Consider the following 18,416-nt stretch of genomic DNA (forward strand, 5'->3'; position numbering starts at 1 on the left):
AAGGACTCACCTTGCCATTGAATTCTGGACGTCTTTTGATCTTTCCTCATACCATGCACCTTCCTTCATTTATTTTTTCTAAGCATGTTCCTAGTTACCCAAGTTGGCAAGAGGTAGGTGGGAAATGGGGTTGTATTTCTTGGTCATTTACAAATAACCTAATTAGTAGAATGGTAGAACTTGAGAGCAGAAAGAGGTCGTTTAAGCCACACCATTCGTAGTAGATGGGGAAGCTGGATAGATGAGGAAGCTGAGGCCCAGATAGGGAAATATGGTACCTTAAGATCACACAGCAAGTTGGAGACAGAATTGAGACTTCCACTGAGGTTTTCTGATACCTGATTCAAGCTAGAAAGGGAAGGGCGATCACCATGCATACCCTGGTGAGCAATGAAGGTTAATGACCTCGGGATATGGCTTCTCTCCAAAGCTGTTGTTGATTGAGTCTAGTGGGAAAGCCAGGAACTATATCTAGATGCAGAGGTAGTCAAAGTTCATTGTCTGGCTGGGATATCTGGGCCAAAAGAGAGACAAGGGAGTTAGTCACTTGGGAACCCCAGAGCTTCTAAGATCCTTTGAGCCCTTGGCATTAGGAGATAGCATGCAAGAGAAAAGGGTATAGGTTTTGGAGTCATACAATTAGGATTCTAGTCTAGGCTCTGCAGTTTTAGACAGGTTGCCTCTCTAAGCCTTATTTTCCTCATTTATAAAATGGAGATAATAGCTATCTCATGGTTGTTCAGTGTTTGGTACCTGGCACATAACAGGTACTTTAATAAACATGATCTACTTTTTCCTTGGGACCTCTGAAGCTCTAGATTGTAAGCTCTGGGAGTGACTATGGGGCCTGGCCTTGGATGTGTAGTGCAGACTTTGGACACAGTGCAGTGTGTGTGTGTGTGTGTGAGCGTGCATGTGTGCGTTTTGAGGGGATATACTGATTTATTCACAGGGAAGACATAAGCAACACTGGGTCCTTGTTACCTGTTTCTAAGTCCAGGTACATTTCTTCACCTCAACCACCCCCCGCCAGCACCACCCCCCCACAATAGAAGAAAATATAAAGAAGACTCTGATGCCAGCGTGACCTCATTAGGATGTGTCTCAGCTTTATTGCCTCTATCCCCAGTGGTGGGCATGCTGGGTTTGAGCCACCAGCCAGAACTATTTACATGCTAATGTCGGGGACTGGAAAACAGACCCCATCTGTCTCCTCCTGGCTGGCCTCCCTTTCCTGCCCACTGCTCAGCCAAGATGCCCAGAACACCACGGGGCCCCTCAGCTACTACACTGAGGTACTCACCCTGTTTCCACCCTCATTCCCACTCTCAACCTGTGTGAGTGGTAAAGGGGAATCATGACTGAATTCTAATCAGGACTGGAAAGAAGCATCTCAGCCCCTAGGCACAGCACAGCTTTGGGGTGTATAGATACCCCAGTCCCTGCTCTGTCTCCTCAAACATTCTTTATTTGGACATTGTAAATAGGATTCATTCTGAAGGGTGTGGGCATTATTCCTAGTTGCTAAACATAAAGAAGTAATCCAGGAGAACAAGATTCAGGATTTAAACCAACAGTTTTTACCTTCAGCTTTTAATCCATCCTGGGTGTGTGAAGCTGCATGGCATAATTGAGGGGGGGTGGTGGGGGGGTGGCAGAAAGCACTGGATTTGAATGGGTTTGGAGTCAAACAGACCTGACTCTGCTACTTACTAACTGAACCTTCACTTCTGAACCTTACTTTTATTATCTATAAAATGGGCCCAACTGTAATTATATCATAGGGCTATTGTGAAAATTCAAGGAGATAATGGATATCAAGTTATTGGTGTGTGGTCATGCTTATAAGTAATCGATCCAGTCCTTACCTCAGTGAAAGTACTTTGTTCAGAGAGATGTTGACATCGTTTCTTAGCTCCTGCCCAAGTATATTTTCTTGCCAGACCCTGGAACCATGTGGGCTCCACATTTCTGTCCTCTGTGCCTGGCACAAGGTAGGCATTCAACTAGTGGTTGTTTTGTGTTTTGTCTTTCAGGTGGTGAAAACTATCGGCCTGAGGGAAGTTTGGTTTTTTGGTCTGCAGTACCAGGACACTAAGGGTTTCTCTACTTGGCTAAAACTCAATAAGAAGGTAATTGCTTATCCCATTGTCAGGTTTGGAATTCACTCCTCTACCAGATCTTTCTCAGGGGTGTAAAATGTGTTCGCTGGCAAATGCAGGACATCTAGGGCTCAGTTTTTCATGAGTGAAAAATTCTGATCGACCACTAGATCAGAATAAGGGCAGATCTCTTGCTGTCTCCACTTGGACTCCTAACAGCGAGAATGGCCAGTGTCCAAGGAGGATGGGACCCACTTATGGACCATAGCCATTAGTAGTTCTTCAGGAGGGGATTGGTATCCTTTTTTCCTTTCCAAACTGAAGGGCTTTAGGAAATTTGTTAAACAGAGAGTCATAGACTATTAAACTGGAAAGAATCTTGAAAGTCTCATAATCTTATCTTGTCCCTTTTCTTGCCTGTCAACTGATACCTGAGCCCCATACAGATGTGTCCTTCTTTCTTGATTTTCTATCTCAGTTGAATTCCAAGTGGGATGGTTTAAGTATAGGTCCATTCAAACTCTCCACCTCCAAGCAGCATCTCTGCAGGAACATGGCAGTTCTCCATCTCATTATCCTCAAACTGGCTGACTTTGTCCTTGGAGGTCTCCATATTGTCCTATGGCTTATTTTCCTGACAGTGTCTAGGGGATGGGTGCCCCACCTTCTGCTGGCAGAGTCTTCTTTTCACAAAGAGTGGAGACTTCTGCTGGAAAAATGTGGAGCCGCTAATAGCCAATTTCAGGCTTTAAAAGACAGTCTGATTTGTGCTTTTGCCTATAGCCAATTCCCAGACCTCAGTCATACATCCTAGTCTTTACTTTGCTGATTTATGGAGTTGGGGGAGCCTTAAAAGAGGAGTTTCTTAAGCCTACTTTCAGAACGTGGGGGCAGCTGGATATATTGTCAGATGATGATGGCTTAAGGACTTATGACTATCAGTGGGTGTTAGGTTATTTCAGAAAGAAATTCCCAACAGGAAGCAATTATGGATATGGGATTGGGTCCCCAATGAAAGTAATGTGTCTCTTTTCTGAATTACCAGGAGAATTGCCACCCAGCTCTTTGGGATTATCCAAATTGATGACTTTTCAGTGTCTTCTTCCCACCCTACAGCCACTCCCCCACCCCTAAAGTCTATTTTTTGAGAGCCCATAACCCCTTGCTGCTCCCAGGTGACTGCCCAGGATGTGCGGAAGGAAAGCCCCCTGCTTTTCAAGTTCCGGGCTAAGTTCTACCCTGAGGATGTATCCGAGGAATTGATCCAGGACATCACACAGCGACTATTCTTCCTGCAAGTGAAGGAGGGCATTCTCAATGATGATATTTACTGCCCACCTGAGACTGCTGTGTTGCTGGCCTCCTATGCTGTCCAGTCCAAGTATGGTGACTTCAATAAGGAAGTCCACAAGTCTGGCTACTTGGCCGGGGACAAGTTGCTGCCACAGAGGTGAGGTGATGTACTGGCCATCTGCCCTGGTCAGAGTGGGCTGCAGCCCAAAGCTGACTGATCCCTATTATACAGGGGTTGCCAGATCTGTCCCTCTTCACTAGGGTCTGTCTGAAGACCGTGTTATGCTGCTCAGACAGACACATTTGCATATGGCACCATACCCTGTTGTTATTTCTCTGGTTCTCAAAATAAAAAGCTTTTTTTCCTCCTCTGTTTGCCTAATTACAGGACTTCATTACCCTGTAAACAGGTGCTTATATAGAGAACCAGAGATGGATTGATTCTCCTTGCCCCGGTTCCATTTTCTCAATCCTTTTCACTGATTTAGACCTCTTATATCAGAGGTTCATAGGAGTGAGAAATACTTAAGCCAAGGATGTGGGGAGCTCAAACAGTCTTTTAATATTGATAACCAGTGTACAGAGATTTCTGCTTTTGTAAACTTCAAAATTGAACATTCTCAAACACTCATTATTCTTGTTTTAGCATCACAACAACACACAAAATGAATAAGGCAGCACAATCCTTATTGGCTCAGGAAATAGATGTGCAGAGGTGCTCACTCTGACCTGCTCAATCTCCCACAGCTCATTTAAGGTGACCTAGAACACTAGTCTCTTGATTTTTTTAACCCCACTGCATCCATTCGCTATTTTCATAGGCTTCTGGATTGGAAGGAAAAGTTCTGCTTCATTCTGGTAGCCTCAGTCCCAGTGGAGCTGTGGCAAATGTACAACTCACCTGAAGGTATTAGGGATAGTGGTTGTGCCCTCGGACTCTACCTAAGTCACTGCCATAATGTCTGAGATAGCATATTTAAAGCAAGCCTTGTTTATGATCTAGTAGATCTGGGAGGTTGAGCCCATTATCAATAGTTTCTCCCAGAGCCATTTGGGCTCAGTTCTTTGTTCTGTAGCCACAGGCTGTAATCTTATCCCTGAGCAATAGTCTCACAATTGCAAACTGTTGGTACCACAAAGATCTAGGAGAGCGTGTGCATGCCTCCACGAGGCCCGTTCCTACTCTTAGCCCCACAAGCCAGCACAGACTGTTGATATGTTATTGCTCTGCTTAGAGACCACAGCACATATTGGATTTTCTGGTTAAGGGTACAAAGGAAGGTGTTCCTATTGTCTTTCTTGGTCACCCATTCTGTATCTCTCATACCCCTCAGGCAGTTCCCTATGTCTAATTAATACCTCCTGCTGTAATTTCAGTCTGCTTCTGGTGTAATGACCCCACATTCTTTTTGCATCAACCCCTTAGGGAGATAAGTAGACTTCCCTTTACCCCTGCTTTTGGACTTTGTGCTTTAAACTACTCACCATGCATTGTCTTTCCAGGGTCCTGGAACAGCACAAACTTAACAAGGACCAGTGGGAGGAACGGATCCAGGTGTGGCATGAAGAGCACCGGGGCATGCTCAGGTAAGCTGGCCCTAGCAACTGTGGGCTCTACTGCCCCTGCAGGGAGAATGAGAGTTGGTTCTGGAGGGAGAAGAGGCAGAGGGCTAGGAACACTGGAGGACGTTGGAGAGAGAGAAACAGGAAATTAGAAATGGAAGGCAAATCAGGGCCATTATAAAGCTGTACTTTTTGTGAATGATGGCAACTGATAGCCCAGACAATTTTGACCATAAAGAAATGAAGGGGATCTCAGGATCCCTAGGGAGCTTCTACGCCACCAGGGGCTCCTCCCCAAGAATGAAATGAAGAAGGAGCTCTATAAACATGGCATACCATTTTGGAGTTGTCTAGCTGAAGAACAAATCTTACCATTTTGCCATCACCACCTCATTTGCGCTCTGCTAATAATGTGCCTGCGTACGAGGCTTCTGTGATAGCTAACATGCCAGAGGCCAGCAAGGGTCAGCCTGCCTTTATTCCCTTTGGGAACCTCAGACCTGAGGCTCCTGTGAGCATTTTTTGGCAAAAGTCATGCTGCTCTGTTCGCCATCATCTGTTCACCTTCCATCCTCTTTCCCACCCCTTATAGCAAGATTCTTGTCAGAAATGCAGAACAAGTAGTCTTTCTGTCTCCCCGGGTCTGATTCACAGGCTCCCCTATATTCCCTGCCCCCGCCCCACCCTGCTCTCTTGTTTAGGGAGGATGCTGTCCTGGAGTATCTGAAGATTGCCCAGGATCTGGAGATGTATGGTGTGAACTACTTCAGCATCAAGAACAAGAAAGGCTCAGAGCTGTGGCTGGGAGTGGATGCCCTGGGTCTCAACATCTATGAGCAGAATGACAGGTATAGTTCAGAGCTTACTTAGTTTTTTGGACCACTTTGACACCTAGGATTTGACAGAGTAGGATTATACTTCTTGGGTCCCACCTATATCATTCTTCTTCTACCTAGTTTAGACCAGTCCAGATGATTGTACAACCTCCCTCAGGCCTCTAAATCTTGCATTGACTAGACTTGCACAGTCCACTGTGGTAGCTTTTGGCCACATATAGCTGTTGAGCACTTGAAATGTGGCTGCTCTGAATTGAGATGTGCTATAAGTGTAAACTCCATACTGGACTTTGAAGACTTAGTGTGAATAACAGAATACAAAATGTCTCACTAATATTTTTTAAAATATTGATTTACATGTTCAAATGATAGTATTTTACATATACTGGGTTAAATGAACTGCTGTTATAGTTAATTCCACCTATTTCCTTTTACTTATTTTCATGTGGCTGTTAGAAAATTTAAAATTACATGTGTGGTTCTCATTATATTTCTGTTGGACAACACTGGTCTAAAACCTACCTTGTCACGATTTGTAATTAATCTCCTTTGCATATGATGATTAAGTGCCTTTTGGCCTGTAATCCCTCTTGCTACAGCCTTATCTCATTAGCTTATTTTTTTTCCTTGGATTGCTCTTTTTTTTAAAAAAAATATTTTATTTATTTATTTATTTATTGCCATGTCGGGTCTTAGTTGCGGCACATGGGCTCTTCGTTGCGGTGCACGGGCTTCTCTCTAGTTGTGGCGTACAGGCTCCAGAGCACATGGGCTCAGTAGTTGCGGCACGTGGGCTCAGTTGCCCCGCAGCATGTGGGATCTTAGTTCCCTGACCAGGGATCGAACCCTTGTCCCCTGCATTGGAAGGTGGGTTCTCAACTGGACCACTAGGGAAGTCCCTTCTTGGCTTGCTCTTGATGAGGATGAAGATCAGTATATTATTGTTTTGTGTAACTTCTGAGTCTTGGAACTCATTATTTACCTTCTCCCCAACTTTTACAACCTTGGGTAGAAGAGTTCCAGTTAAGTAGGGCTGGGGATTCTTGTGAGAGATTGTTACAAGGTCCATGCCTCAACAAAAAATAAAATTAAACAAACCTCAGATACTGGGACAAGGGATATGTTGATTGTGGTATCAGGAGGTCCTTTGTGCACCCTCAATGCTGGCAGCTGACGTGGTGGCATGTGATGACACTGGCTGAGCTGGCAATGAATCTACCTCCTTAAGGGAGAAGTTGGTGGTGGGGAGGGCAAGGCACCAACCCTCTAAGTCCTTCTTGTCTTGCCTTTATCCTAATGTTCTTGGCATCCATTTTTACAGACTGACTCCTAAGATAGGCTTCCCCTGGAGTGAAATCAGGAACATCTCTTTCAATGACAAGAAATTTGTCATCAAGCCCATTGACAAAAAAGCCCCGGTAAGTGACTCCTCCCACTGGCCAACACAGGTACTTGCCAAGGCCTGGATAATGCTAGAAGCAATTGTGTCATTCTATATTTCTCTCCCTTTTTTGGCTTTTTTGTGTATGTGGGTGGGAATAGGAGGCACAAAAGGCGATTGGCAATGAAAGGGGATGCTGATGCCAAGAAATGGTCAGGAGGCATCCTATAACTGGTGCCACACTGCTACCTGTGTCTCAGGAGAAGCATGGATTATGGAGAGCCACAGGCAGTCTAATTACTGCCTCTTAGCCACTGTCTTTTACTTCCCTGAGGCTCTGGGGTAGAAACAGAGAGTACATCTTATCTTTTAAAGCCTCTAGGCCCTAGAAAGTGGAAACTGTTCATGTACTTGATTTATCTTTAATTGTGGAGAAAGGACAGAGCCAGGAGAAGTCCAGATCCAAAGATGATTCTCCAGGTGTTCTTTTTGTTATAACTTTGCTGCTGTCCTCTCAAGACTTCTCTCCAGAGCAATCCAAAATCAAGAAAGTGCTTTCAGTCCAGTCATTCCTCTAACATGCTTGCCACACCTGTCACCTACTCAGTTGCCTGTGGCTGACAAGACTGGAAAGCTGGTGCTTGGGAATAGGATAGAAAACTGAGATGAGAGTCTCCTCTTTTGATGTACCTCATGTCCAACAAGGGCCAATGGCCATGCTGAACCAGACCTTTCTCATGAGGCCTCAGCCATTCTTCTCCAGCTCTGAGGTCTCTGAACTTGCCCTGCTAGGAACTTTATATATGTTGTCTCTTTAAACCCTCAACGACATTGTCAGGTAGGTAGTAGCATACCTATTTTATAAATGATGAAATTGAGTTTCAGAGGGATGGAGTGATTTGCCCAAGATCACACAGCTAAAAATGATAGAGCTGGGATTTACACCTAGGTTGTTTGACCTCTGGTTCTTGTGCTTCTTCTACTGCACCCTAAGCTATGTGAGACGGTAGCAGTTTGGGTTCAGTGGCAGAGGAGCTGGTGGTTAGCCCATCAGCTGGTGACCTTGGTCCAGTGGTATTTGTAGTAACAAACTCAAACTCACTGGATTTTCTTGTGTGTGTGTGTTTTTTGTTTTTTTGTTTTTTTTGTTTTGTTTTGTTTTGTTTTTTTAATACTGCTGCTGTGCTCAACTTTCATCAGAAAAAGGTAAGTAACAAAGCCAGCTGAGATCAAGGGCATATTTAAAAAACAACAACCAGGATAATCGATGTTCAGGAGATTTATATATTCATGTATGTATTTACAAACTGCCTTATTCCAAACAGGATTGAAGGGACTGGGTCTAGGATATGCTTTTAGGAGATTATAGAACCAGTCCAGCCCACCCATACTACACTCACCACGGTATTATGCAGGGATTATTGGGCCTCTAAGAGAGGCCCCTGAGACCCAGCAGGATATCTAATTAGCAGATAAAGTCAGTTTCTATCTTTCAGTTGCATTGAGGGTATTTTAGGATGCTTTTCATAAGCAAAGGTTGAAAGAAATTGTGGCTCGGTGGAAAGAGCACTGGTTTCGGAGTCAAGAAGCCTGAGTTCTAGCCCTGGGTCTGCCACTAACCTGCCATCTGACCCTGGGCAAGTCACTTCCCCACTCTGATAATTGGTCTTCCCATCTGTAACGTGATCTTTCCAGTGCTTTTGGACTTAGCTTTTCAGAAGGCAGAAGCCCACCTTCATCTGTCCCTCTAAACTCTTTCTGACTGCTGGTTTTCCACCAGGACTTCGTCTTCTATGCTCCTCGGCTGCGGATTAACAAGCGGATCTTGGCTCTGTGTATGGGGAACCATGAGCTATACATGCGCCGCCGTAAGCCCGACACAATCGAGGTGCAGCAGATGAAGGCACAGGCCCGGGAGGAGAAGCACCAGAAACAGATGGAGCGGTAGGTGACATGGAACTGAAGTGGGGGCCGGAGCTGCGGCAAAGAAGCTTCTCAGAGGTGCCAAGCCTGCTAAAGGCAAGGCATGAAGCCATCCTGGTATTGGGGGAGAGAGAGCTGTACAGGGATACACCCCTTCCATTAAGTCTCAGGCATCCCCATCCCCAGGAGGCAGGCATTTAGAACCCTAGGATTTCAGAGGCTCATAGGAGGGAGGGGCATTTCATAGTTCCCCATTATCTATGACCCTCATGCCATTGCTCTTCTACCTACCAAGCCCTTTTGCACTGTGGCCCCTTGCTACTCAAAGTGCATTAAAGCTCAGCAGCATCAGCATCAACTTTGGAACTTTTTAGAAAGGCAGTATTCTGAGACCTACCCCAAAGCTGCTGATTCAAAATCTGCAACTTAAGATCCTAGTTGAACATTTCTTCAAAGAAGATATGCAAATGGCCGGCAGGCACATGAAAACACCCTTAGTCATTAGGGAAATGCAAGTCGAAACCACAGTGAGTTACCATCTCATACTCACTAATATGGATATAATAAATGAAAACAGAAAATAACAGTTGTTGGCAAGGGTATGGAGAAATTGGAACTCATGCTCATTGCTAGTGGGAATGTAAAATGGTTCAGCTGCTGTAGAAAACAATTTGATGGTTCCTCAAAAAGTTAAATGTAGAATTACCATACAATTCCACAATTCCACTCCTAGGTATATACTGAAAAAAATTGAAAACAGGTGTTCAAACATGTACATGCACATACCTGTTCATAGCAGTGCAATTCACAATAACCAAAAATTGGAAACAGCCCAAATGTCTATCAGTGAATGAATGGATAAACAAATTGTACAGCCATCCAATGAAATATTATTCAGCCATTAAAAATTTTAGAACAAAGTATTGATACATACTACAATGTAGATGAATCTGTAAAACATTATGCTAAGTGAAAGAAACCAGACACAAAAGGTCACATATTGTATTATTCCATTTATATGAAATATCCAGAATAGATAAACAGAAGGCAGATTGGTGGTTGTCAGGGGCTGGAGGGAGGGGAGATGTGGAGAAACTGCTTAATACCAGGTATGGGTTTTCCTTTGGAGTGATGAAATGTTTTGGAACTAATAGAGGTAGTGGTCATACAACATTATGAATGTATTAAATGCCACTGAATTATTCACTTTAAAATGGTTAATTTTATATTATGTGAATTTCACCTCAGTAAGTTATTTGAAAAATAAGATCCCTGGTGATTCCTGTGCATGTTAATGTTTGAGAGCACTGTTTTAGTAGATACTCTGTCATTAAGAGTTTGGAACCTCAGGAGGCTTCTAATCTAGTAGGCTGGAAAATGACTCCGTGTATGAGAGGTTAGACACCAAAGTTCACATTTATTCTGAAAAAATGAAATTAGGGGCAGTTTAAAGAACTGGATCTGGCAGGAACCTGCCCTCAAGGACCTCACAGGATAGTAGAAGAAAGGGAAAAAACAGTATATATATAACAGTTCAAGGTACAAATGCTGTGTCATTCATTCACTCAATATATATTTATTGAGCAGTGAAAAAAAAAAAGACAAAAATCTCTGCTCTGCTCCCATGAAGCTGTCATTCTAGTGGGAAGAGACAGACAGATCAAATAAGCATATTATATGGTATGTGACATGATAAGAAGTACTATGGAGAAAAATAACAGGGAGGAGGGATGTGGAGAAGGATAGGCCAAGTATTCTGAGGGGTCAGAAAGAGAAAAGACATCTAGCCAAAGGAGAAAAGAAGGCCTCCTGGAAGAGGCGCTGGGGCAAGAAAAAGCAAATACTTATTTTAGATTTACAACAAATTCTGGGGAAAAGGAGCCTAGAGCTGAGCTTCAGAGGGCAGGCAGAGGACTGATGCCCTAGCCGTAGGGATCACCAGACTTGAACCACAGTATATCAGCACAGATCCAAAACTTTTCTCCCTGTAATTTTATAAGGTAGATAGGGCAGGACTTATTTGGCCATTTTACAGATAAGGTTACTGAGAACAAGAGCAAAGAAATGATGTAGCTAAGGTCACCCACTGATTACCCACTGGGTAGTGGACAAGCTGAGAGTCCAGGTTGGATCTCCTGATTCTGAGACAAACTGACAGGGCCCTGAGCATACCGGCCCATGTAGGGCTATGATGTAAGGACAAGAATGTAGAGAGAAGGGAGAGTGGTCTTGCCTCACAAGCCCTGAGTGTGTTGGATGGGTGGGGACTGAGGGGCCAGGGCCAGGGAGCCTTGGGGATTCCAAGGCTTCCATGTGGCCTTGCTATCCTGTTCCATCCCTTCTTTCTCCTTTCCTAGTGCTCTGCTGGAAAATGAGAAGAAGAAACGTGAGATGGCAGAAAAGGAGAAGGAGAAGATTGAACGGGAAAAGGAGGAACTGATGGAGAGGCTGAAGCAGATCGAGGAACAGACTAAGAAGGCTCAACAAGGTGAGGCTTGGAGTCACCTTGGAGACTGGGTTTTCCCACAGTCTGACTCTATGAGCTGGAAACCCTTCTGTCTGAGCTGCAGACTCAGGCCATATATTCCAGATATGGCTAAAGAATAGAGGAGTGATGGGGCAAGAGGAAGAGTGCCTAGAACTTTCTGCCAGCTGTGTCCTGGGGTGAAGCATTTCCAGGAAGGAAGTTAGGCGTCCCTTCTTGATCTCTGCACTCTTCACCACCTTTCCCCTACCTTCTCTTCCCAGAACTGGAAGAACAGACCCGCAGGGCTCTGGAACTTGAACAGGAGCGGAAGCGTGCCCAGAGCGAGGCTGAAAAACTGGCCAAAGAGCGTCAAGAAGCTGAAGAGGCCAAGGAGGCCCTGTTGCAGGCCTCCCGGGACCAGAAGAAGACCCAGGAACAACTGGTAAAGCTACAAAATGGGCTGGGATTATGGGACCTGAGTTTTCTCTTCTGTCTGCCTACCTATTCACAGCTACCTCTGCTTGCAGGACTGGTTCTTTCCAGCAGGGTAACTCTCAGCAGGCTTCCAGCAGATAGCTCCTTCAGAAGCAAGCTGAGAAGTCATTTTGCAAATACTCTTCCCTAACCCTTACTTTTATTCTCTTTCTTAGCAATTGGGGATTTGAGCTGATGACCTGACAAAGGAGAGAGGGAGGAAAGAAGTAAAGGGATTCACACTTGATTGACTAGCTACGTGTGTTACAAGCTATACTAGCAACTTTTCCCTTTTCCTTACTTCCTTATTTCCTCTTCCTAATAACCCTATGAGATTAATCCTTGTGGGATAATATGCCCAGATAAGGAAATTAGGGCTCAGAGAGGTTGAAGAGACTCATCAGAGGTCACACTGTTGTGACTGAGTAAGAATGAGAAGTCATTTCTGCCTCTCTTTTAAAGGTTTGCTCCCTAAAATCACATGTAAAACTGTGTGTCTATACATTTTTTAGGGGAGAAGGGTGAGCATCTATACTTTCAGCACAATTTCCAAGGGTTCTGTGACTCAGAAATTAAGAACCTGTGTCCCAAAATCCTTGACATATGCTCTCCCCCTGTACCATTTGGAGTGGGAGTGCAGGAACCTAAAACCTAATTCTCAGGGGGAAACGTCCTCTGGGAGATTTGCCCAAAGTGTGAGGGCGTACATAAGCTTTATTCCCTTCTTCAGATCACTTTGTGACACTTGAGTGTCATTCCTATACTTGTCCTGGGAAGAATCTTAGTGGAGCCCTGAGCATTGTAGGATAACAGGAAAGGGTCTGCCACTTCAGGCAGTGACACAGTGATCTCCAAAGCTTTACTGAGGCCCTAACTGTGCAATTGGCAATACCAAGAGGGAGAGAGGGAGAGAGAGAGATGAGGAAGAGCCAGAGATGACACATTGTTTGTCCTCAGGTCTATAGTCTAGGCAGGGAGCTCTGACTTATAAGGAAATAGTTTGGAGTTAATAGGGTGCTATAGTAGATCTGAGAATAAGAGTGTTCCTCTGGGCTTCCTGGAGGAAGTGTGGTAAAAAGAGCCTCCAGAGCAGCAAGCAAGTGGAGCAGCAAGTCCCCTGTTAGTTCTCAGGGGATCTGGGGTTGAAGACACCTGGGGCCTGAGGACCAGAAGGCCCACCTCTCATAAGCTTCCAATTGATCCACAGGCCTTGGAAATGGCAGAGCTGACAGCTCGGATCTCCCAGCTGGAGATGGCCCGACAGAAAAAGGAGAGTGAGGCTGTGGAATGGCAGCAGAAGGTAAGATACAGTGCCCAGGACAAAGCAGTGTGGGATGGGGTATCATATGCATAGGCTCCAGTTCCTTAGATTCTTTTATTTATTTATTTATTTTTAAAGATAATACCTGGAAGTATCTTTTATTTTATTTTTTATTTAAAAAAAATTTTTTTTAACATCTTCATTGGAGTATAATTGCTTTACAATGATGTGTTAGTTTCTGCTCTACAACAAAGTGAATCAGCTATACATATACATATATCCCCATATCTCCTCCCTCTTGCGTCTCCCTCCCACCCTCCCTATCCCACCTCTCTAGGTGGTCACAGAGCACCGAGCTGATCTCCCTGTGCTATGCGGCTGCTTCCCACTAGCTATCTATTTACATTTGGTAGTGTATATATGTCCACGCCACTCTCTCACTTCTTCTCAGCTTACCCTTCCCCCTCCCCGTGTCCTCAAGTCCATTCTCTACGTCTGTGTCTTTATTCCTGTTCTGCCCCTAGGTTCTTCAGAACCATTTTTTTTTGATTCCATATATATGTGTTAGCATACGGTATTTGTTTTTCTCTTTCTGATTTACTTCACTCTGTATGACAGACTCTAGGTCCATCCATCTCACTGCAAATAACTCAATTTCATTTCTTTTTATGGCTGAGTAATATTCCATTGTATATATGTGCCACATGTTCTTTATTCATTCATCCGATGATGGACACTTAGGTTGCTTCCATGTCCTGGCTATTGTAAATAGAGCTGCAATGAACATTTTGGTACATGACTCTTTTTGAATTATGGTTTTCTCAGGGTATATGCCCAGTAGTGGGATTGCATGGGTCGTATGGTAGTTCTATTTTTAGTTTTTAAAGGAACCTCCATACTGTTCTCCATAGTGGCTGTATCAATTTACATTCCCACCAACAGTGCAAGAGTGTTCCCTTTTCTCCACACCCTCTCCAACATGTATTGTTTGCAGATTTTTTGATGATGGCCATTCTGACCGATGTGAGGATTTGGGTTTCTTCACGCTTCCATCCTTCCTTGACAGTGGGTGTCATGGGAGAAGGAGCTCAAGGCTTTCTCAAATACTTCCCAGAATTCTCCAATACCCCCAGGGAATTTGGTACAATTACTCCTATTATACAGCTGAAGGAATTCAGGATCAGTCAGACAAAGTGACTTGGCCTACCTGGTGCCTGCTTTCTGCTGGGCCATTCTAGGCACACATAGGGATGCCGCAAGTTAGCCTGGTCTGACTGCCAGTCCTTCTCTTCCTCTGTTACTGGACAGGCTCAGATGGTACAAGAAGACTTGGAGAAGACCCGTGCAGAGCTGAAGACTGCCATGAGCACGCCTCATGTGGCAGAGCCTGCCGAGAATGAGCAGGATGAGCAGGATGAGAACGGTGCAGAGGCCAGCGCCGAACTGCGGGCTGATGCCATGGCCAAGGATCGCAGCGAGGAGGAACGTACCACTGAGGCAGAGAAGAATGAGCGTGTGCAGAAGCACCTGAAGGTATCGAGGCATGGTCATGGAGACCATGTGTATTGACTTATTAGCCCATGGCCTTCCCTAGATCATCCGGGCACGGGAGCAGTAGAGGAGCCTGTCTCAGTGCTGTGTGGGAGCTTGAGCATTTCTCAGTGAGAACTTTCAGGGAGGGCACCTCTCACTTATTTATTTTTTATTTATTTATTTATTTTATAAATTTATTTATTTATCTTTGGCTGTGTTGGGTCTTCATTGCTGCACATGGGCTTTCTCTAGCTGTGGCACGCAGGCTCGGTAGTTGTGGCACATGGGCTTAGTTGCTCCGTGGCATGTGGGATCTTCCCGGACCAGGGCTCGAACCCATGTCCCCTGCATTGTCAGGCGGATTCTCAACCACTGTGCCACCAGGGAAGTCCCACCTCTCACTTATTAATCAGAGCCTGGACCGCCTCTTCCTTTTTTTTTTTTTTTTGTTTTTTTGCACCGTCCTCCACCCATATTCCATGTACCTCATATTCAGAAAATACTTAGTTGTCACAATTCCTACTTGAATCTTTGGTGTATTGTTCTACTCTCAGGATTCTGTCATCAGTTGATCTGCTAAGTTGGTGTTTTGGTTTTTTTGTTTTGTTTTTTTAAATTCTTGCCCCACTGCAGTTCTAACAGGGCTGGAAATGGCTCTCAAAAAATGTGTGTGTCTGTGTTTGTGTGTATAAAGAGGGGGGCAGGGGTGGGGGTTGAGAGAGAAAGGTAGTGGAGAGGGTGGGAGGAAGGTAAGAAGGAAATAAATCAGGAAATACATCTGATTAACGAGGGGAGGTAAAATGAGAGGAAGCCATTAACCCCTTATCCCCTTGCACCCTCACAGGCCCTCACTTCAGAGCTGGCCAATGCCCGTGATGAGTCCAAGAAGACTGCTAATGACATGATTCATGCTGAGAACATGCGACTGGGTCGAGACAAATACAAGACCCTGCGCCAGATCCGGCAGGGCAATACTAAGCAGCGCATTGATGAGTTTGAGTCCATGTAATGGGCACCCAGCCTCTAGGGACCCCTCCTCCCTTCTTCCTTGCCCCCACACTCCTACACTCTTGCCTAACTCACACTGTGCTGGAGCCACTAACTAGAGCAGCCCAGGAGTCATGCCAAGCATTCAGTACAGCCATGGGACCAAACCTAGCCCCTCAGCCCTCACTCACTTCCCTAGGCAGAGAGACGGCCCACTGTGGTGATGATGGGACCCTCTTTTTCCTCTATCCCAGGTGATCTAGCTTGCTAGAAGAGATCACTTTCTCAGCTCAGAGGCACTTCCCACTTGATTTGGGAAATACCCCCACATTTACTGTTGCTCTGCAGGAGTCAAGTGTAGTATGTTGAAAACTGGCCCCCACCACTGCCTTCCTCTTCATGGTCCTGTGATTTGCAGAATTGGAACATCACAGGGTTTAGAGAAGGAGGTGGAGACTTGGCTGTATGCTCTAGGATGTCAACTGCCCTAGGATTAGGCCTCCCAGTGTCCATTCCTTCTAGGGTTGTTTAGGCTTTGTAATGATCGGAGGCTAAAAAGATGTTCACTCATTCTTCTCTCTACCTCCCGGATTGGGCCTGTTACAAACTCAGTCCCAGTAAACCTTGTCCCTGAGTTCAGGGACTCAGTTTCTCTTCAGGGTGATATGGGGGAGACAGTGCCTGCAAGAGGCTTCACCAACATCCTGGAAGGCTGTTGGCCATTCTGTTCAGAAAAGATTGGGTAGAGGATCTGCCCCTATGCCTTATGGGAGCCTAGACTTGTTTCAAGTGAGCTCTATGGGCAGAGATATCCCTTACTTATTATTCTGTGTTCCTCTTCCCCTCTTAGGATCTGCCCCTCCCCACTCCAATCCCCAAACCCCCTCCAGGTAGAACAGTAGGGATGGTTACCCCCAAACCCAGCCAGCCCCATCCAGAACTCTTGCTAAAGGGAGGAAATATTCACACGTGGCTTCAGTATTTTACCTGCCAGGGGTCCCAGACCACTTCTCCCTTCAGAGTTACTTGGACCACAGCTCCTGTTTCAGGGCCATTAAGGCCTTGGTTTGGTGAGCCCTGGATCTTGATGTCAGTTGGCTCAATTGGTGAGTGGGTGGAAGAAGCTGAGTATGGTGAGAGAAGCTTGTGGCCCAGATCCTACAGTTTACACCTCTCCAAGGTGGTGATTGGGTCCTGCCTCTGTTTAATAAACCTCTAACCCAGGTCTTGCCACCAGCTGTGCTATCCCTTGGAGCTGTAAACCAGAGAGCTGTTAGGGGCTCTGGCCTGGTCCTTTTCACACCCCCCACCTCTTTCTTTTAACCCAGGAGCAGCCTCCTCCTCCTCTCTGTCTCATGTGTGCTCTTTTTCTTTCCACCAGTATTATATATTTTAGTGGCATCTAACTCAATATTGATTTCTGTGTTTCTTGCTAATGCACCCTTAGAAGATATTAGTGTTGGGACAGGATCGTTTTGGCCTCATTCCCTTGCCACCCCTACACCTAGGAAGCATATACTATATTGTAAAAGAATATTTTGCCAGAAAAATTAATGTAGGAAGCTTTCAGTATTAGTGATATCACCTGTCACTATAGGTCATACAATCCTTTTTTAAGGTTCTTGGTATTTGGTTTTATTGTTCCTTTTTTTGCCTTCTCCTCAGCGTTCATTCCCCAAGGGGCCCTACTGTCCTTCCATGCAGTGCCCCTAGCCCAGAGTCCATGGCTTTGATCCCTCCCTCCCCTTGCCTCCTGCTTGACCTTGCGGAGTCTTATGTGCATTGCTGTGAATTATATTGACACTCTCTTGGTGATATGCCCTATATTGGCTAAATTCAAACCTGGAATTGTGGGGCAATCTAGCTGCCTTAAAGGTAGTACCCCCCGCCCCAGGGAAGCTGGGGAAAAAGGTTAGATTTTATATTCAGTTTTTTTGTGTGTGTATTTTTGGGGTTTTTAAAATTTGTTTTCGGAGGGGTTTATGCTTAACCAATGTTCTATTTCAGTGCCAATAAAATCTAGGAAGACTTCACTGTGACTTGATCTTTCTTTGTGGCATGAGTGGGTGGCTGTAAGATACTTCACTGTAATTTGCACTCTGTGGACCACTTTCCTACCCCTGGTCTCATTTCATTCTCACTTCAGTCCTATGGAGAGTGGATATGACTATCCTCGTTTTATAGAGGAGGAAATGGACTTGAAAAAGTAGAATAACTGCCCAATGGCACAGGACTGTATGACTTAATAGCCTGTGTCCTTTCCATAGCCCTAGGCCATTTTTTTCTGGTGTAGATGGGCCCTGTATTGACCATATGATGTTCCTGGGCTTGTTTGGCATTGGGGCTTTGGGGCTGCTTGTGGGGGGTGGTTTATATCTCTGGACTCCCCCTGGGGTGGTCAGGCCCTATCCCACCTCTTTTCAGGAAGGCCTCCAGGCTTGCTCACCTCCTATTATCCTCACTTATTGCAGTGCCAGTGAAGGTCAGAGAAATTACCTTGAGCCCTGTTGCAAAAGGTAGTAAGGAGTGGAGTATGAAGTAAGAATGGAGACTAGTATATGTATGTACAAAAGATGTACTTTATGGTTTATAAAAC

At 45.1% G+C, this 18,416-nt stretch overlaps 1 protein-coding gene across 1 annotated transcript in view; it reads left to right on the forward strand.

Annotated features, from left to right (window-relative positions):
* MSN (moesin) overlaps positions 1-17,853 on the forward strand; it is a 65,389-nt gene extending 47,536 nt beyond the window's left edge. Inside the window, exons 3-13 of the mRNA XM_082444961.1 lie at positions 2,037-2,132; positions 3,278-3,552; positions 4,899-4,982; positions 5,660-5,806; positions 7,116-7,212; positions 8,956-9,119; positions 11,456-11,586; positions 11,847-12,007; positions 13,247-13,339; positions 14,609-14,833; positions 15,678-17,853. Of these exons, the coding sequence (XP_082301087.1) occupies positions 2,037-2,132; positions 3,278-3,552; positions 4,899-4,982; positions 5,660-5,806; positions 7,116-7,212; positions 8,956-9,119; positions 11,456-11,586; positions 11,847-12,007; positions 13,247-13,339; positions 14,609-14,833; positions 15,678-15,842 (1,638 nt within the window). The 3' untranslated portion in view covers positions 15,843-17,853. The remainder of the gene's footprint in view (positions 1-2,036; positions 2,133-3,277; positions 3,553-4,898; positions 4,983-5,659; positions 5,807-7,115; positions 7,213-8,955; positions 9,120-11,455; positions 11,587-11,846; positions 12,008-13,246; positions 13,340-14,608; positions 14,834-15,677) is intronic.
* Positions 17,854-18,416: the final 563 nt, after the last annotated feature.

This window comes from Balaenoptera physalus, assembly GCF_965194825.1.
Source record: "Balaenoptera physalus genome assembly, chromosome: X".
Classification (NCBI taxonomy): Eukaryota; Metazoa; Chordata; class Mammalia; order Artiodactyla; family Balaenopteridae; genus Balaenoptera; species Balaenoptera physalus.